At 38.8% G+C, this 21,569-nt stretch overlaps 1 protein-coding gene across 2 annotated transcripts in view; it reads left to right on the forward strand.

The window, feature by feature from the left end:
• Nucleotides 1-21,569, forward strand: part of LOC140736017 (cadherin-4-like) — a 693,508-nt gene that overhangs the window by 594,383 nt on the left and 77,556 nt on the right. For both annotated transcript variants that reach the window (XM_073061696.1, XM_073061697.1), the window contains 2 exons: nt 1,492-1,636; nt 14,018-14,190. In XM_073061696.1, the coding sequence (XP_072917797.1) occupies nt 1,492-1,636; nt 14,018-14,190 (318 nt within the window). The remainder of the gene's footprint in view (nt 1-1,491; nt 1,637-14,017; nt 14,191-21,569) is intronic.

Here is a 21,569-nt window from a genome sequence, read left to right on the forward strand (position 1 = left end):
CATCTAAAACAAAGTGTATTTTAAAAAATATGTAGGGTGCCCAAGACTGTTGCTTAGTACTGTCTATGTATTAGAATAGGCTGCAATACAGACAAACGACCATGCTCAATTTGGACTGAAGGAAAAGTAAATCAGCATTGTGGCACCATTTGATTGATCCACTAAGATGAATGCCTGGCTCTTCATGAGGGGTTGAATGTGTGCAAGTAGGTAAAGGGATGCTTCTATTATTGAGCCATCTTCTGCACACCAGGTGGCACTGTTCCAATTACAACAAATATTTTCAGTGCCAGTAGTTACCACAAGCATGCATGCTCCTCTAAGAACTTACGTGATCATGACCTTCATGGGTAAAGCATTGAACAAATTAAAATTATATTTGAGTTCCTAGTTGGACACAAATCTCAATGAGGAGAAAGTAAGCAGCTTAAGTGTTTGTCCTACTTAAGGGGAGTCAGGGTTAGAAAACCTTTGAAGTTCTGTGAAGAAATAAGAATGGCCTTTTGTTTTAGATTAACAAGGTTGAAAATCTAATTGTCTATTATTTTGCATATTACACCATGGTTAAAGTAATTTAGAAGCATTTAATGCCAGGAAAAACATACCAGATAGAGAAATAATCACACCCCAAAAAGAACAAGCTCCGCCATTTATGGATATGCACTGAATTACTGACTATAACTTTGTGATTTGTTTGATAAAATATACACGTGGAAAATGTTGGTTTCTGTCAGTTTCACTGAATAATGCAGATAAATGCCAAATAATCTGTCATCAGTGCTATGGTTTGAGTTGGTTGTATATTGTTATTTTCCATGAACTTTCCAACAAATTCTTCATTTCTTCCTAGCATTATACTATGCACTTAGTACACTAAATTGATTAATCCAGTTCATTAAACTGGATTGCTCAAATACTTTAACATCAGTTCTAATACTCCTGAGAGAATCTATGGTTCCATATCCATCTGGTAATAAGGGGAACTTCTACGGTGCCATTTCCTGGTTAAAGAGTCTAATAAAAGTGTTGTTGGTCTTTAGAATATTGTGGGGAAGAAAATATGTATTCAGACCTCAAAGCATAAAAATCATGCGGACACTAAGTTCATGATATGAAGGAGGAAGAGACAAGTGCATGTGAAAAACTTGGAATTGATTCATAATCATTTGCATGTTGCTATGAAGGCTGAATGTGATTTTACTGGACAGTCTTTCTCAGTTCCACTTATCTATATATCTCATTCAGACCAGGTTATCAAGAAGTAGTGTAAATCCATAACAGTTCTCACACTGAAAAAGGCTATTGTGATTCTTCTTGCGTATTGTCAAATGTGGTTTCAGGACATTCCCTGTGAGGCTTATAATAGATAATAACATCCATCACTGATTCATGATGTTTGGTACCTCTTGTGTGAAATGGTCTTTTGGGATTTGTTCAGCTGTACAAGTTACATAAATAGTTTTGACCATATCTTGGTTTCTATGTTTACAGCTGAGAGCACATGCAGTTGACATGAATGGAAACAAGGTGGAAAACCCAATTGACCTTTACATCAATGTTATTGATATGAATGATAACAGACCAGAGTTTGTGAACCATGTATATAATGGGAGCGTGGCTGAAGGATCAAAGCCAGGTAAAAGGAGAAATACTTTAACTAAGCTATGATCCACTGCTCTTTGCATAATTTGTCATCATTGTCTGAAAGGCTTTAAATATTAACTATCCAGGTGACAGCCTTTTTTTATCTACCCTATGTTTGCACTTGATTTTTACCACTTTCACTTATTTACTTGACTTTGGGAAGAAATATAACTTACTCCAAATGATCAAGATTAACTTACTACTTAAAATACTAGATGTTTAAGATCAATTTCAATAAAAAAATAGAAATAGCTCTCTCCCTCATTGTGTGAAACAAGCAGTTTTAAACTGCAAAAATAGGAAAGAAACTGTAAAACAGTTAATATTTACCATGGAAACATGAGGAAATCTGCAGATGCTGGAAATTCAAGCAACACACACAAAATGCTGGTGGAACGCAGCAGGCCAGGCAGCATCTATAGGAAGAAGTACAGTCGAGGTTTCGGGTCGAGACCCTTCGTCAGGACTAACTGAAAGAAGAGATAGTAAGAGATTTGAAAGTGGCAGAGGAGGGGGTAGATCCGAAATGATAGGAGAAGACAGGACGGGAAGAGATGAAGCTAAAACCTGGAAAGTTGATTGGCAAAAGTGATACACAGCTGCGGAGGGAGAGGATCATGGGATGGGAGGCCTAGGGAGAAAGAGGGGGAGGGGAGCACCAGAGGAAGATGGCAAGCAGGCAAGGAGTTATTGTGAGAGGGACAGAGAGAGAAAAGAGAAAAAAAGAAAATAGATAGATAGATAAATAAGGGAGGTAAGAAGGGGAGGGGGACATTAACGGAAGTTAGAGAAATCAATGTTAATGCCGTCAAGTTGGACGCTACCTGGATGGAAAATAAGGTGTTGTTCCTCCAACCTGAGTGTGGCTTCATCTTGACAGTAGAGGAGGTCATGGATAGACATATCAGGATGGGAATGGGACGTGGAATTAAATTGTGTTGCCATTGGAGATCCTGCATTCTCTAGCAGGCAGGGCATAGGTGTTCAGCGAACATGGAATAATGAAACAACTTACTTATGGATTTTAGCACCTTTAAATAAATCCAAAGACTTTATTTATCTTGATTTACTGTATGTGTAAATTCATGTGTTGGTATATTTATTTTTATAGAATTGCTTTTTCATTTATTGTGTTTCCTTTTCTTTTTTTAAAAATTGTGATCTTCATGCTTATTGTGTTTTTTTTAATGCTGCATTGGATCCGGAGTAACAATCATTTTGTTCTCCTTTGCTCTCGTGTATTGAAGAATGACAATAAACAATCCTGAATCTTATTTAGAGTCTATAAGCCATCTGATTGGTCTGCAATGCTCAAGCCTTGTTCTAACTTCTTTCTATGCCTACCCCCACTTCACCTACTCTTAGCAATGTCCTTTTAAGCTTCATTATCTAGTTTTCCTTTGAATGCATTTCAGACATTCTGAAAGTATGACTTACCCTGTCTATTCCATTCTGAATAAAGGATTGTTCGAGATTACCTATAGGAAATTAGCTATGGTTTTATATTTATATTCCTGGTTCCAGTACCATCTAAAAGAGAAAACGTACCAATGGTTCCCACTTTGAGGCCTTTCATTACATGGCTACTTACTTATTCCATAGTTGTGCACTCCATTAACCATATAACCATATAATTGTTATTAATATACCATATTATTATTAATTAACCATACAATATAACCATACTAATAGTTAATTATTAATTAACCATATAATGTTATTAGAAATGTAAAAATAAAAGAAAACAGAAAAGCTGGATAAATGTTGGTCATGATCCTTCAGACCCAATATGTTAACTGTACAGATTCTGCCTGACCCTCTGAGTCTATCAGTACTTTCTGTTTCCAAATCAGATTTTCTTCATCTGATTTTCTTGCTGATTTCCTCATTTAGGAGCTTGCTTACTGAAAACATTATTACAAGTAAAACACTGAATATTATACTAATTATATTATACTTTATGTATTTTTTTGATATTCAGCTCCACATTCAGTTGGGAAACTTCCTATAGAGAATCGACTTCTATATGTTTTCAATTGAAGATCTAATCTAGATTTTTTTTCTGTGCCACTTTATGATATTAAGGCTGTGTTATAGATTATCCTAATGCAATTTGTGAAGGTTGCAAAATAATTTCAATTGCTGGTGTTATTGGATTTTCTTTGCTTAGCACATCATTCCTTTTTCATGCATTCCAGTTTTCATGCGTCATCTTGTAACTCATATGGTGCAGCCTCTTCAGCCATTCTTTTAAAGGGATGTTGAAACAAACCAACATGGTGTGGTAGTCGAATCATGTTGCAGTGATGGAGCGTTATAGGAGAATGCGGCCAGGGTTTCAGAGGTACCAGCATGGGTTGGTCAAGCATTTTGCCAGTGGAAGACATGTTCTCTGTGCAAGTGATGGTTGAAGTTTCTCCTGACAAGAAATCAGGAAGCAGGTCTTGGTAAAAGCATGCGTACAGTTTCTGAATGCTTGTACTTGGCAAATGGGTATGAGTGGTAGATTTCCATTCCCACTTTGCCTGCTCCTGTGCACAGAAAGAAAATTAGATGAAGTCTCCCTTTCTTGAGTATGAAGTTTGAGTGAACACCCAGATGCACTAATGAGTTGCTGTGAAGGTCAGAAATAGCATTCTGCTATGATCCTAAGGCTAGGAAGCTGAGAATAATCATAGCTTTAACCTACATGGGTAGCCAAGTCTGGGTGAAGGTATATTTAGACTTGCAATAGGTCACAGAACTCACTGGGGATAAAAAAAATTAATTTGGACTTTAGACCATTAACAGCACCATATCAACAGAGCTGTTTTCAGCATGAAAATGATAATCCTTCAGCAAAGACAAATTTTGCACATTGCATCACAATTGGTGTTATTTTGGGCTGTTTTATATTGAAAGAAGGTGTTAGGGAGAATTAAATCTGCTAATGCATACAGGAATTTTTGCCTGTTCTCCTCTGGTTAACCCTCTGTTCACAACATTGATTTTGGTTAGGGTTATGTGTAATGAATTTTTGATCTGTGAGCTCTGAGGATCCTGATCTTGCTAAAATTTCCATTCTGAATCAAATAACTCAATGCATGTTTCCAGTGCAGAGAGAGGGATGTCAGCTTGCAGTCTGATTCACTTTTATGGTGTGATTAAAGTATTGTTACCTGCTTGTAGTTTCAATTTCTTCAAAAAGGTTGAGTGAATGATCCCTATAAGAATACCTGCGGCCCATCTAGGTGGTGGAATAAAGTTAATTCTGTAAGATTAATCGTAGCCCTGATCCAAATCCTAAACAGGTCTTATCAAGAGGCATAAATCATGGGATCACATTAGGCAAATCAATGTCTAGTTTTGCCAAGAGCATTCTTTTTTTCTTCCTTTTTATTTTATTTGTAGAACAGTTTCTGCAGTTACAGCAAAAGATAAATTAGCTAATATAAGCAAATGTGCTTTTAATTGCCTGAAATGTACCTTTGTAAGCTGATGGAAGGGTGTTAAATTTGTAGTGTTAAATCTGGTTTAAATTAAAGATACATGAATGTTGAGCAGTAATTTTGTTTATTTTAACAACACAAATTTTATCTATCTTCTCTTGCAGCGTAATTGTATTTTGAGCCCTTTAAAGTAGTGTGCAGCTTCCAAAGAGGCATTGAAGTCACTTCTTGTTTAAGAATCACAGTATATAGAAGTTTACCAACAGAATAAATTTTCACATTGTGAATCAAGTTTTCCATAACAATTAATTCTCAAGCACTCGACACCATTAATTTGATCTAATTTACAGATGAGGCACCAAAACAGTGTGTAGAATCACAAGCTCATGTGAAATTCAATGCAGTTTAATGAGTTGCATGGCCACAGTATTTTCTTTTATCTTGCAATTGATTTATTTCAGTTTTTGTTTTATCAAATAGTTTTTTCCCTGAGATACATCAACATTTCCTAGAGTTTTAAAATAAGCACCAAATGAGGGTTCTTCAATTGCTTGTTCAAGTGGTGGTTAATTTCCTTTTGGAGTCATTACTAAAATTACTTTTTAAATATTTATACACAATTAGATGCAAATGAAGCAACTCCCTTTGGCCCTTACTGTTGCAAAATTGGGGAGGGGATGAGCAAATACTTTAATTTTGTTCAAATTAATTGGAGTCCACTACTGCTATAAATATAGCTCACACTTTTAAACAATATAAAAGCCAATTTTTACTCAAAAGCAACTTTGATTATATGATTCTGCTTAAATGATTCTCCTCCGGCTTTCATCTCTGATGCTCCATTTTCTCTGTGCCTCCTTCACTGGTCTGTTTTTATTGACTGACTGGCCGTAAGTAGTCCCCTCCCTTTTTCATTCCTGTTTTTTTATCTCCCTTGACTGACCTCTTCATGACAGTAAATCAAACAAGTTTGAATGCCTGTGACAAATATGTCAATAGCAATATGTCAATCTTCATGCAACCAGATAAACTTTTAATTAATTTGTGCTCTGTTTTAGAAAGCAGAGTCATGGAATCAGTATGAGCTTGGACCCAACTAAAGAATAGGACACGGAATTAACAAACATCCAGAGTGACTGGGCTTGTAGAGAAACCAACCGGATAGCTTCTTGTGTGGCTAATCATAAAACCCTATCAACATTTAGTCTCTGGTGGCTAGGGATTACTTGAAAAGCAGTAATCTTAGATTGAACTTTATGAATTTAATCGCCTAGAACAGTTCTCATTTCAAAAGAATGCTGCTAGACCAGGCAATCCCAACATTTTTATGCCATGGACACTTATCATTATGCGAGGGGTTCGTGGACCCCAGGATAGGAATGAACCCCTATTCTAGACAGACATACTGCCGATGATGCCTCTTAAAATTATTGAATGTCTCACTTGATGCAATGATAAGTCATTATGTAAATAATGTGCAATGTTGAAACATCTTGGTTTAATCTTATAAGCTAAAAACTTTTGCTGGTCAAATCAATTTTATTATTTCAAATTTATGAACACATTTTAGCTGCCAATGTCTTCATTCATTTGTACAATTGGGCTTTCATTTTATCTTCATTAGAACCTCAGAACTCAGACTATAGATTTTTGTGTCATTATTGTGTCTATCAATGGAACAGAAACTTTATAATCAGCATGTTATTAGTGAATGTGAATTTTTAAAGAGTATTTGTTGTTTTGAGCAATCAGCTAGATTTAGGACGGACTCATTAAGGTAAGCTCCCAGCTTAAATGCTGTTATAAGTAAAAATTCATTTGAGGACACTCTTCAGAACAAGTTGTTGATTAAATGTTGAGTGAATCACCAGTGTTATGTACCCTGCCTCTATTAATAGCAGTATCCTGAGCAGCGATGATGGGTTTAAGAATTGGTTGATGCGTATCCCAATTAGTCCTAGAATGTTGTAACCTATCTTTTGTGTATTAAAAAAACACTTCTTTCAATGGAGTCAATTTTTGTGATGGTATACTGTAGAGTAACACACAAAGCACTGAAGGAACTCAGCATGTCAGGCAGCTTCTATGGAGCGAAATGGACAGTTGGCATTTTGGACTAATTCCTTTCATCTGGACTAAAAGAAAGAGGGTTTATAGCATGTATAAAAGCTGGGGGGAAAGGGTGGAGCAAGAGCTAGCAGGTGATAAGTAGATTGAGGTGAGGGGACAATGGTAGGCAGATGAAGGAGGGATAATCTCAGAAGCTGAAAGGTGCTAGAAGGAAATGACAAAGGGCTGAAGATGTTGGAATCTGACAGGAGTGGATGGATGGCCATGGAATAAAGTGAAGAAGATGGGAGGGGAACCAGTGAGAGGAGTATGTGGAGGAGAAGAGAGGGAAAGGGAAAGGCATAGGCTGATGGGCCAGTTGGATCTCAGGAGGAGAGAAAAAAGGAAAGTAGGGGAAAAGGAACAGATGTTTGAAAACTCGATGTTCTTACTGCCAGGTTGAAGAGTGGCCAGGCAGAATATCAGGATTTGTTCCTCTGCTTTTCATTTGGCTGTGACCTGGCAAAGGAGGAGGCCATGGACAATGCGTGAATGAGCGGCGGAATTGGAATAGCTGGCCATCTGGAGATCCTGGGTGGCATGGAGAATGGAGTGACAGTGCTCAACTAAGCAGACCACCAACCTGCATTCAGTCTCACCACTACAGAAGAAGCCACAATGGGAACGCTGAATGCAGCAGTAACACTGATAGATTCTCATGCAAATGACTGCCTCAGCTGGAAGGGCTGTTTAGAGCAGCTTTAACACTTTGTACAGATATGGAGGCAAATGCCTGGGGAAGCAGGAGGATGAGTGGACAAGATGTTGCAGAGAAATTTATCCCGGTGGAGAACAGAGAGGGGAGAGGAGGAAAATTGTGCCTGATGATAGGATCCCATTTCAGGTGGTGTAAGTTGTGAAGAATGCTGTGTTGGATGTATAGGCTGGTGAATGGTAGATGAAGACTTAGGGGACATCTATCCCTGTTCTGCTTGGATGGGGGATAAGCTGAGGGCCGAAGAGAGGGAAATAAAGAAAATGCAGATGAGGGCTCTCTCAATATCCTCTGCCTATCACCCACAAACTCCTACCAATTCCCCTCCACCAGCATTCATTTTGTTCCATGCTCCATCATCCTCTCCAGTCAGATTTCATCATGTCCAGCCATTGTCACTTACACCTATCATCTCCCTGCCTCTTCCATCCTTCCTGCACTCATCTATGTATCCTGCACCCATCCCAGCTGGATCCACCTATCACCTGGCAGCTCTTGCTTCACCCTTTCTCCCCAGCATTTTATACTGGCTATCTCCCCTCTGTATTTCTATCAAGATGATGGGTCTCGACTGTCCATTTCTTTCTGTAAATGTTGCCTGCCTTGCTAGGTTCCTCAAGTGCGTTGAGCATTATTTTGGATTCTAGCATTTTACAGCCTCTTGTGTCTCCATAATGATATAATTAAGTTTTCATTTTTGATAATCCCAGAATGAGTTACAAAATAGCATGAAGCCATAAAGAATATGTTTAAAGAATATTTGCAAAATAAGTTTTTTTTTTCTGTTAACGAAGTATTCTTCCAAAATTCAATCATGTAGAATTACTTCTTTCAGGAGAGTGTGGTAATTGAAAATTGTTTGAACCTGTAATAAATCACAATTGAGTCATGCCCTTTGGGAAATAGTGAGCATTTCTGGCTGTGACATTGGTGTGACTGTTATGAATTGATCATAGTCAATGTGGTCTTGGGGCCACCTATTGGTGAGCACTACAGGGGCAACATGGTGTTAAAACTGCAATGCCAATAGGAGGTTGAAAGATACAGGAAATATATTTATCTTCATCATTGTTAATATATTCAAACCTGAAGTAAAAACAATACTCATGATTCAGCAGTTAACGTGAAGCTCTCTGCAGAAAGCCGTTTTTATTTTTTTATGAACTCATCAGCATTAATAATAATATTGCTCAACATTATGCCACAGGTAATCATATCTCCTTCAGGTGAATCTTGATTTTCATACTCTGTATTTCTGTCAGATTCATTACAAAATACCTCTGGGTACTTGTTAAATACAATTGATGCAGTTTCTTCATGCTCCTGATTTTCCCCAATTTAGTTTTATCTTTGATGGCTTGTCACCTACTTTGGCTGGAGCCAGCAAAGTTTTGATCAATTTATACATCTTAGCATCCATAGACAATTTCCCTCCTTTAATATCACTTGTAGCAAGGATGTATCCTTCATATTCAATCCATGATTTGACTGAACTGTTAAAGAATCTTTGGGGCAAGTGGGGTCATCTTGACCTGACTATGCCACATCAAAACTGAAGCTAAAATAAGTGAAATTAAATTCTGCTTCAGTTCTGACAGAAGAACTGCCAAGTCTCACCAAATAACTGCTGACAGTTCCACATTAGTAGTTTACTTTTATTTTATTTTAGCGATACAGTGCAAAGTTGACCCTTCTGGTCTTTCGAACCATGCTGCCCCAACAACCCTCAACAAACCTGATTAACCCTAACCTAATCATGGGACAATTTACTACAACCTACCCAGTAAGTCTTTGGACCGTGGGTGGAAACCCTATGTATTCCATAGGGAAGACTTACGGAGACTCCTTACAGAATAGCACTGGAATTGAACTCCCAACTCCAGAATGCCCCGACCTGTAATAGCGTCGCGCTAACCACTATGCTACCATGGCACCTAATATTGCATTATTAAGATTTTTTTCATGGTACATCACCAGTTCTTTCCCTGCAAATTTTGAGGCAAAGTTCACTACTCAGTACATAGGCAAGGGACTAACAAAATCAAAGGGAAGAGAATGAATGAGGTCCCAAAGCAAGATGTTTTCAATGTAATATTATTTTTTATCTGGACATGGTTTAACATTAATGAGAGAACTTTATTTGTAGGTTTTGGACACATATTAGCTGGTAATTTAACAATATTTTTTCATTATTACCATTCATCATTACTTTTTTCTATTTTTCTGAATGTGCAATACTTTTTGCTGTTTATGCAATGTCCTCTTGAGAAAATAATAACATGGACTAATGCATGGATGCAGCTTGGTACTTAAAATTCACATGAAATTAAAAGGTTTAAATTTTTGGCCCCACTAATTTGAGTGGAAAGCCAATTACGAACTTGAATTAGTTTCATAATTGAATAGTGATTTAAAGGCTATGTAATTAACACTTCAGGGCCTACAATACTGATTCATATGAAGTAACAAGGTTAAAGTTGTTCGTAGAAGTAATTTTGAAGACCTATTTGAACAGTTGATATCTCCTTTTAATGCAGCCACAGTGTGTGCATGTGAGCAATGACAAGAGTTTGTGAATCAAATAACTTGCCGTTACTTTATTGGAAAAAATGAATACCACAAATTACTTGTTGCAGTTATCTTCTGCTGTAGTCTATAATTCCATTGACTTTCATTATTTTCTTCAAAAATATGGTTTTCAGAACCTAAACTATCAGGCATCAATCCTAAAAATATAATAAGAAAAATCTTAGGTTGGGGCTTTGTGGTTTCAAATGTGTATAGCTGGACTTCGCACATCCATGTTCATGGCATTCTCCAGATGCACAGTAGACACCATGCTGACAAGCTGCATCATTGCTCATCACTGAAACGGCACTGCAGCGGAGATGAAGGTTCTACAATAGTTAGGCATAACTGCCCAATGCATCACCGGCATCAGCCTATCTGCCACCAAGGACAAATATACCGAAACATGCTGGAAAAGGGCCAATAACATAAGACCATAATACATAATAGGAGCAGAATTAGGCCACACCACCCATCAAGTTTTCTCTGCCATTCTCTCATGGTTGACTTATTATCCCTCTGAATGCCATTCTCCCTTCTTCTGTCCATAGCATTTGACACCCTGACCAGCCAGGAACATATCAATCTCTGCTTTAAATATACTCAGTGACTTGGCCTCCTCCCCCGTCCGTGGCGATGAATTCCACAGATTCATCACCTTCTGGCTAAATAAATTCATAAGCAGCACACACAAAATGCTGGAGGAACTGAAACATCAACTGTTTATTCACTTCCATTGATGCTATCTGATCTGCTGAGTTCCTCCAGCATTTTGCGTGTTTTGTATTGGATCTCCAGTATCTGCAGACTTTCTCATGTTTAGAATGAAATTCTTTCTCATCCCTGTTTTAAATGGATGCCCCTCTACTCTGAGGCTGTGCTCTCACCTACTCCAGAAAGCAACATCTCTACATTCAGTCTCTCTAGGCCTTTCAATATTCAATAGGTTTCAATGAGATCCCCCTTCATTCTTCTAAACTCCAGCAAGTACAGGCCAAGAGCCATCAAACGCTCCTCACATGTTAACCCTTTAACTCCTGGAATCATTATCGTGAAAGTCCTGTGGACTCTCTCTAATGCTAGCACATCTTTCCTAGATAGAGGCCCCAAAACTGCTCACAATACTCCAGGTATGGTCTGACCAATGCCTTATAAAGCCCCAGCATAGCATTCTTGTTCTTATATTCTTCATTACCACCGACTCAACCTGCATATTAACCTATAGGGAATCTCAAACAAGGACTTCCAAGTCTCTTTGCGCCTCTATGTTTTTGAATTGTCTTTCCATTTATAAAATAATCCATCCCTTTATTCCTTCTACCAAATTGCATGACCATCCACTTCCCTACACTATATTCCATCTGCCACTTCTTTGCCCATTCTCCCAATCTGTCCACGATCCCTGCTTCCTCAATACTACCTACCCCTACACTTAATTTTGTATCATCTCCAAACTTGGCCACAAGCCATCAATTCCATCAGCCAAATCATTGGCATATAAAATGAAAAGAAGTTGTTTCAATACTGGCCACTGCAGAGTACCACTGGTCACTGGCAGCCATCAAGAATAGGCCCCCTTTATTCTGGCTCTTTTCCTCTTAGCAATCAGCAAATGCTCTGTCCATGCTAGTATCTTTCCTGTAATGCCATGGGCTCTATCTTGTTAAAAAGCCTTATTTGCAGCACTTTGCCCTGGGCCTTCTGAAAATCCAGGAAGACAACATCCACGAACTCACCTTTGTCTATCTTGCCTGTTACTTTCTTGAAGTATTCCAACAGATTTTTCAGACAAGATTTCCCCTTAAGGATACCAACACAATCTCAGTGATGCCCACAATGTCACTTGTGCCAATCTCGAACTGCGCTACAAGATCATCTATCTTATTCCATATACTCTGTGCATTCAAGTATAACACCTTCAGTCCTGTATTTATCACCATTTTCGATTTTGTTCCCATGTTGCATTTCAACTCATTCCTCAGACTGCAATTTTGCCCTATCATCTGCCTATCCCTCTTTGCAGTCTCACTGCACACTGCATTGACTTAGATACCAACTGCTCCATCCCCAGCCCTATAACTCCAGTTCCCATCTCCCTGCCAGCTTAGTTTAAACTCTCCTCAAAAGCTCTAGCAAACCTGCCCATAAAGATATTGGTCCCCTTGAGTACAAGCGTAACTTGTCCTTTTTGTATGCATATATCTTCCCATGAAGAAAACCCAATGATCCAGAAGGATCTGTGAAGAATCCCATTCATCCTGCTCATGGACTGTTAGTCCCACTTCCATCACTGAGGAAGCTGCATAGCATCCACGCCAAGACCACCAGATTCAAAAAGAGTTACTTTTCTCAATCAGTAAGGCTGATTGACACCTCTATCAGTACTTTATTATTTCCTATTAGTCTCCTTATGTACAGCCTAGCATCACTTTATGGACATGCAATCAATGTATGGAAGTTATCTTATGTATATATATTTATTTATTGTGTTTATCTTCCCTTTTGTGTTTTGTTTTGTGATGCATCAGACCTGGAGTAACAGTTATTTCATTCTCCTTTACACTTGTAGGTAGGAGATGACACGAAACAATCTTGAGTCTTGAATTAGCTCCTTTATCCAAATGAGAATATGTATGTTCTAACATTCTGTATGTAGCAGAAAGGAAAACTTAATTCCTATGATATCTTTCAAGGCCTGCACTGAAAGTATGCCCAGCTCTACAAATTCTATTATAGTGAATATATGAACATTGGCTAATGAAAGCTGACAGGTGGGGGGGAGGGGGGGCACCAGTAGAGTGCTCTAGTGACGCAATTTTAAGGGACCCACTTGGCCCTTTAAATCTAGATTGATCCCACCTTCTCAGTCAATATTATGTATTACTTCCACTCGAGGCTGTACATATTGATCTTGTTTAGTACAAATTAACCATTAGCCACAAAGGCCTAACATCTAAAGAGTGAAGCTTGCATTTGAAAAGAGTGTAATGGCTCTAAATGGCATGACTCAGCTTTGAATCCTAATGCCCTCCCCAAGTCAATGATAACACTCTTTGTGAAAGCAATTTTTGCACATCTGGGGAAAAAAAGAGATGTTGCTTCATCAGATCATCAAATTAAAACGAGGATAAGCAGTTCCAAGAATACTAATATTACTGCAAAAACAAGCATCATTCTACATAGAATATACTCCATCCAGTTTACGGCTTCTTTATTGGAGAGGTGATTCGGAACATTGGAGAGATGTTCTTTACTCCATTCTATTTCAGATGGAGAAATTGTTGCCTACATATATGTTTCAATTGTCTAGCGATTCTTTATAGTGCAAAAAGAAGTTTTATTCTCAAAATTAATTTGTGCTTTGTTATATATTCTTTATGTGGAACTGAAAACACGAGTTTTTATTTACTGATTTCATAGCAAATTGAGTTGAAAGTTCAATACTATTTCTCTTCAGATAAACCTGAACAACCTCTGCCATAACTTGCCATTTTATGCTTATCAGATGGAAGTTGAATTATTGTAACATTACTTGTGTGCTGTTTATTGTTAGGGTCATATGTAATGACAATAACTGCCAACGATGCAGACGACCCAACCACAGCAAATGGTATGGTGAGATATCGGATCTTGTCTCAGTCACCAGTGAGCCCTTCACCAAATATGTTCACTATCAACAGTGAGAATGGAGATATCGTTACCGTAGCTGCTGGACTTGATCGAGAGGTGAGTTTTTTAACTTCATAGCTTTTAAAATCAGATTTTTGATTTGTTAATTTTAATGCAATGGTGTGATTATTCTTTTGTGATTAAAGGGACTGATTAGAGTGGATGAAAATTCATTACCATTTAGTACTGTTACATACACCACGATGAGACGCTAATTCTAACCCTCTGTCTCTGAAATACATTCCATTGTCTTTAATATATGTGTGTATAGATGGTTGGTGATTGTCATCTGTCTGTCTTGATGGACAAAGGGTTGATGACGATCATCATCACAAGCCTGAGGGAAAGGTATGGAGATCCTGAGATGCCCATTCATCAAGATCCCCCTCTTGGGCTCACCATTGTTCCAAAGCAAAGCTCATGAAGCAATATGTTTGACACCAGCTTGACTGCAGGAGCTGCCGGAAGGATATTCAATGACGTCCAGCCACCTTAGAGTCTCCCATAGCCTTTGGCTCTCCTGAGGCTGCCCACAAGGCAATGGAGTTATTTACCCATGGTTGGAGATCTGGTTCACGAGCACCAGGGTGTGTACACACCAGTGGGCCTGCAAGCTATGTGTGCAGGGGCCAGACCTCCTCCCCATCCTCTGTAGTTCAGCCTGAGTCCAAAAGGAGTTCAGTTTCCGTGTGTCGCCAGCGAGGTGGCGCTACATGAGGCTTGCTGTAAGGAGAGGCTATGTACTGGCAGGGAGAGACGTACATATTCAGCTCTCCTTTGCACAAGAATGCGAGCCAGTGGTGGAAGCTGAAAGTGAGAGCGACAAGCACTACCCACTACACTACCACACTAGATGCATCACAACAACCATTTTGACATTGTGTGTATAGATATACTGTATGTATGTAAGAAACAATTGAGATGGTTATGTTTTTTCCTAATAGGTGTCCAATGACACTGAAGTTCATTTTCCATCACTACACTCCCAATTACTAAGTATGCCTGATGCCTGATGGAAACTTTAAGGTTTCTTTCTGTACTGATAAATATATTTCTATTAGGGTGGGCTGGTTCAGCTAACTCCCTCCAACCAACCAAGCAACATTTTAGTAGAAGGCTAGGATCCAATCATAATGTTAATGGTAGAGCTGGCAGTATCTTCCATTTCCTTCATACAATTGTCGCTGACCAGCATAAGGTCTGATAATGGAGATGCAAGAGGCTGTAGACACCGGAATCTGGAGCAACACACAAAACGTTGGAGGAGCTTAACATGCCTAGTAGCATCTCTTGAGGGGACTGGATTGCAGGTGGATCCAGGTGAAGAACAGTGCCAGAAGCTGGATGATAGGTGGAAGTGTCACTTTAGTCCTCTGTCATTTCAACCTATCAGCTCCCAGCTCCTGGTTCTATCCCCAGCCTCCCCTTCTCCATCAGCTCATCACCCACACCTCTTCATCTGGATCTACCTATTGCTTGTCAGCGTTTGCTCCATCCCTTCCTTCATCCTTTTGACACTGGCTATGTTTCATCTTCTTTTTGCACTGCTTATTTAATGTAATTTTTATATGTAGCTTTTATTGGAATTTATAGTTTTTTATATATTGTATATTGCACTGAACTGCTGCTGAAAAACAACAAATTCCACAACATATGCAAGTAATATTAAACCTGATTCTGATTCTGATCTTTTAGTCCAGATAAAGGATATCAACCCACAATATCAACTGTCTATTTCCGACCACAGATGCTGCCTGACCAGTTGAGTACCTCCACATTTTGTGAGAATGTCTGATATGCTGGAGTAGAGACTGTAGGACTGAATAAGCTCCAAACTAGTCAAGCTTCTAGCCAAAGAAATGAATGAGTAGTGGGCTACCGTAATCAGTATTAGCATCGCTCATTAGTCTTTGTACAAGTGCCTCGGCTGCACCTTTCAATGTCAGAGAGACCATATTCTGAAATTTGAAAAAATGTTTGATATATATCCCAATTAGCTCAGATTTCAGCATCCTTTCATGACTGTTCATATGGGAGGTGTAAGCAGAGTTATTTTATCCTTTTCCCTTTGATTCAATTAGACAAGTATCTCAGCCTGAAAATGCAAAATAGTGATAAAGTTCATGGGAGATTATCTTATCCGGGGCATTACATCTGACTATGGTTGTTTACTTGGAAACTGAGCCACATCTTCCTAAAGTTTCTCCAACCATATCTAAACCTTAGTGTCCACCACCTGTATGGACAATGGACAGCTAGCAGATGAAAACATAACTGTTGCTAAGATTCCTCCTAAGTGTTACAATTGCTGACTACATCCTATGCATAAGTGAAAAGGTAAATAGAAATGGCTAAATTCCTGCAGCCTTTGCATGCTAAGATGTTGTCTGCACAAATATTGTCCTTAGTAATCCTGTGAAAAAGACTTTATATCTCAAATTTGCTTTTCCAGCTGATAGACTAGAACTCCAGGATTCTGTTGCCAGCACTTGTTATTACTGAGATAACTGTGAACAGCACAATGAAGTGTATACTGTTAACACTAAGTGGGTGGAAATCAACATAAGTGGATTCACCCCACACTGACAGATTGCTTTGCAAAATTATTGGTCTGTGTCCCCTAGAATTTTACAAGAATTACTTAAGTTACTGCTCTGTGCTTATGGGCTGATATTCTAATCTTGTTCTTCTCATTAGAGAGCTTCCGTTAGGAGTGTGTGTCACATTGACTTCCTTTTTTGAAATTAGGTTGAACTATGAAATTGGATGGTATCCAAGACAAATCCTTTGGGACGTAGCCCACAATCTTCCTTATGTAGTAAAATCATATTGCATGATATCACTTCAGGAATTCTGTCTGATGCTGTCAATATCTCAGCTGGATTACCGTGTAAATTCAGCGTTTTGTGGGATGGATGTAAAAGGCTGCTGATGCGGGTCAATGCATTTCCTGGATAACTTATGGAAGGTTGACATTGTGAATGTGTGTTTCATCCTGCCTGTGCTGATACCTGCTTCTTGTAGGGGGAACACAGCTGAAATGTAATAGAAAGATGCATTTCAAATTAATGAATGCAAAATTGGAGCAGCGTGCCCAACAGTATTGTAAGGATCAGAAAATGCACTCCGATTAATAGAGTTGAAAGAGTGCACTTCACAAATTTATGAACCATGTACTGCTTTGTCATCAGACCAGAATGACTATTACTCCCAACACATTGTAGAATTTAATGACTCCTTTTAAAATGCTGCATTTCTTCCAAAGGAACTGAGTCAGTCAATCTAGGTTGAATGACTTTGAGCCAGGCTTTGAACCAACGACTTTCTGACTCAGCATCAGCAATGGTAATGTGAGCCAAGGCCGGCATTTTCTTGTGTCTGGGACAAACACGGTCTGTTATGTACCAAAAAGTGATCCACCTGCATTTTGTTGTATGATTAAACAGAGAAATTGGATCAATGTTATGGCTTGGCTTACTTGAGTTGCTTTCAGTGATGATCAGTTTCTTTCAGGATAACTTCTAAGTAATAGATTTGGTCTGTGCCCGTAAAACTATTACCTATGTCATGCAGCCAGCTCTTTCTGTAGGAGTGTCCGTCCATTGGTGTTCCAACGACTGGTGGCTCATTCTCTCTTGATGAGGTAATCATTACTTCAACGCGTCCAGTCTTAAAATTCAGAACATTGATGAGCTAAGTGAGCAATTTAGAGTGACTATACATTTAGAAAATAAAATATCGACCCTCTTGTCAACAAATTTAGTTATGCTGTTCATTTTTTTCTCAGTGTAAGGCAGGCCCCAACAATATCATGGGTCCCAAATACAGTCATACTCTTACAGAGTTCAGACAGGGACGTTCACAAATTCGGATTGCCAGCACATGACTGAGTTTGATGACATCTTCCAAAACTGCAGCACTTACTGTTCTAAGAAGAATAACGTGAGCTGTCTTAATGACTATCATCCAGTAGCACTCACAACAACAGTGATGAAATGCCTTGAGAGATTGATCATGACTAGACTGAACTCCTGCCTCAGCAAGGACCTGGACCCATTGCAACTTGCCTATCGCCACAATAGGTCAACGGAAGACGCAATCTCCATGGCTCTCCACATGGACAACACAAACACCTACGTCAGGATGCTGTTCATCGACCATAGCTCATCATTTAATACCATCATTCCTACAATCCTGATTGAGAAGTAGCAGAACCTGGGCTTCTATACCTCCCTCTGCAATTGGATCCTTGACTTCCTAACCGGAAGACCACAATCTGTGCGGACTGGTGATAGCATATACTCCTCGCTGACAATCACCACTGGCACACCTCAGGGGCGTGTGCTTAGCCCACTGCTCTACTCTCTGTATACACATGACTGTGAAGCTAGGTATAGCTCAAATACCATCTATAACTTTGCTGCTGATTGGTAGAATCTCAGGTGGTGATGAGAGGGCGTACAGGAGTGAGATATGCCAACTGGTGGAGTGGTACCACAGCAGCAACCTGATACTCAACGTCAGTATGACAAAAGAGCTGACTGTGGACTTCAGGAGGGTAAGGTGAAGGAACACATACCAAACCTCACGGTGGGATCAGAAGCGGAGAGAGTGAGCAGCTTCAAGTTCCTGGGTGTCAAGATCTCTGAGGATCGAACCTGGTCCCAGCATACCAATGTGGTTATAAGGAAGGATGGACAGCAGCAATATTTTATTAGGAGTTTGAAGAGATTTGGTATGTCAACAAATACGCTCAAAAACTTATATAGTTATACATGGAGAGCATTCTGACAGGCTGTGTCACTGTCTGGTATGGAGGAGCTACTGCACAGGACCTAAAGAAGTTACAGAAGGTTGTAAATCTAGTCAGCTCCATCTTGGGTACTAGACTACAAAGTACCCAGGACATCTTTAGGGAGCGGTGTCTCGGGAAGGAAGCGTCCATTATTAAGGACCTCCAGCACCAGGTCATGCCCTTTCCTCACTGTTACCATCAGGTAGGAGGTACAGAAGCCTGAAGGCACACACTCAGCGATTCAGGAACAGCTTCTTTCCCTCTGTCATCCGATTGCTGAATGGACATTGAATCTTTGGACACTACCTCACTTCTTTTTAATATACAATATTTCTGTTTTTGCACATTTTTTATATTCAATATACATAATTGATTTACTTGTTTATTTATTATTTTTTAAATTTTATTTACTATTATTATTATGTTTTTTTCTGCTAGATTATGTATTGCCTTGAACTGCTGCTGCTAAGTTAATAAATTGCACGTCACATGCCGGTGATAATAAACCTGATTCTGATTCTGATTCTGATTCTTTCATTAGAACAGGTGAGAAGCATCTACTGTGTTTACATTGCAGTGTTAAGTGAACTCATGTTGGAAACAATTAAAAGCAGAAATGATTTCAAATTTAGGTGTTGTGTTCTGTGTGATTCTGTCAATCCCCTCTCTTCCTTACTGTATTCACCCCCAACCACTAATCACCCTTGTCGGCTTCTGCTTCAGACCCAATTAATCAGTCTGCTCCATCAGTACAGCACTAAAGTAGCAAATAATTTACCAGTAATTTAGCAGCTAATCCTTATATCCACAACTTCCTGAGCACAACAGATGTTGCTGCATCAGAGACACAGGAGGTTCTTCAGATGCTGGAAATCTTGAGCAGTACACACAAAATGCGGGAGGAGCTCAGCAAGTCGGGCAGCATCCATGGAGCAAAATAAACAGTTGAGATTTTGGACAGAGACCTTTCATCAAGACTGATTTTGTTGCATTTTGCATCGGGTTTTCCCTTAAGTTGTAACTTTTCTTATTATATGACAAGGCAGAGACTTGATTTCTAGGCCTTCCTATGGGGATAATGTTATGTGCTTTGAAATAGGGTAATTTTCCTCACTGCCATGTGTGCATTTGTCACTTCTTCTAATAAGTATAAAAATTATAGGAATTTGAAGGAAGAGACTAGAGGGAAGTAGGTTTGATCAGTTACCAATTTAGTACATCCACTTTAAATTTGTTTTGGATTTCCTTAGTTCTTAGCCCTTTCCTAGAGTCTTGCCAAATGGCTTCCAAAGTCCAAAATATCACTTGACATCTGTCATACATTAGAATAAATTTTTTCATCTGGTATTAGTTCACGAGCATTTTTTTATTCAAAATTTTAATGCATATTTAACCATTGCTTAAAACAGAAAATTCTTGCCTTATCTCTTGTTATCCTTCCTACATGCATCACAGAAAAACTGAGAACACAGTGAGGATGAGACGACTCTGGCAAGATACACATTTTTAGCATGTTAACATTCTGCCCATATTCATGCCCTTGCTTGATATTCAAGACCAAATGATACCTGTAGATAAAAACTTACCTTAATTAATCTGGACAATTTAAGTACATGAAGATACATGCCCCAAACAAAAATCTTCATAGTTTTCATGAAAGCAGTTCAGTTGAAATGAGAGATGTCCTTTAAAAGACTAAAAAAAAAGTCTTGATATTATTAACTGTTCATTATGAAGAAAACTTTTATAATCAGCTCATATATGTCTAATTATGTTATTCACGTCAATTAAAATTTCCAGCTGCAGTTAACATGAGTGGTGTGCCATAACAGGATAAGTATGTCCTGAGAAGCTCACTGCAACGTGAATCACATTAAAATGTCACTTTTTTCCTCATCATATCTGAGTGCTGATCCAGTTGCTACATTTATAGGGGTCATGCAACAATGACTGAAGAAAAAACTATGTGGCCAGTGAATTCGTGAGCAGTGCTCTTTGAACTCTATTAATGGGAGCACATTATTTTAAGATCCATGAGGGCCTGACTTACACCAACATAAGTGGATTTCTGAATGAATTTCTAGAAACTATCACATTGACTATTGAGGCACTCTTATACTTGATAGCTGTCAGTATTTCTTCAAAATAATGAAGCAGCTCTTCATTGTCAACCCAAATTTAATGAATGTAAGACAAGTGCTGGGGTAAGCCACAAGGCTCCTTGAGCTGTTATGCTATTCATCAAAGTCATGGCCAATCTTACACCTTAATGCTTATTTCCAGCACTCTCCCCATTTTTGCTTGAATATAGTCACTGTTTCTATAGCTCCTATATTTTTGATAGGTTAGTGAATTCCAAATGTTCATGAGAATTTTTTCTGCATCTCTGTCCCAAATGGCATACCATTATGATAAATCTGCGCCTTTATCCTAAACTCCTCAAGCAAGGAAAGTATTCTCTCAGCACCCTGCATGTCAAGTGCCTGAACAATTTTCCAAGTTTTGATGAACTGTCATCTTATCCTTTTAAATTGTAAAGAATGTAATCCTAGTTTACCCAATTCCTTATCCCACTAACCGTGGAATCAGTCAATTAAATCTTTGCTATGCTGCCTCCAAGGCAAGTACGTCTTTTCCTGGG

Source organism: Hemitrygon akajei, chromosome 11 (genome assembly GCF_048418815.1).
Source record: "Hemitrygon akajei chromosome 11, sHemAka1.3, whole genome shotgun sequence".
Lineage (NCBI taxonomy): Eukaryota > Metazoa > Chordata > Chondrichthyes > Myliobatiformes > Dasyatidae > Hemitrygon > Hemitrygon akajei.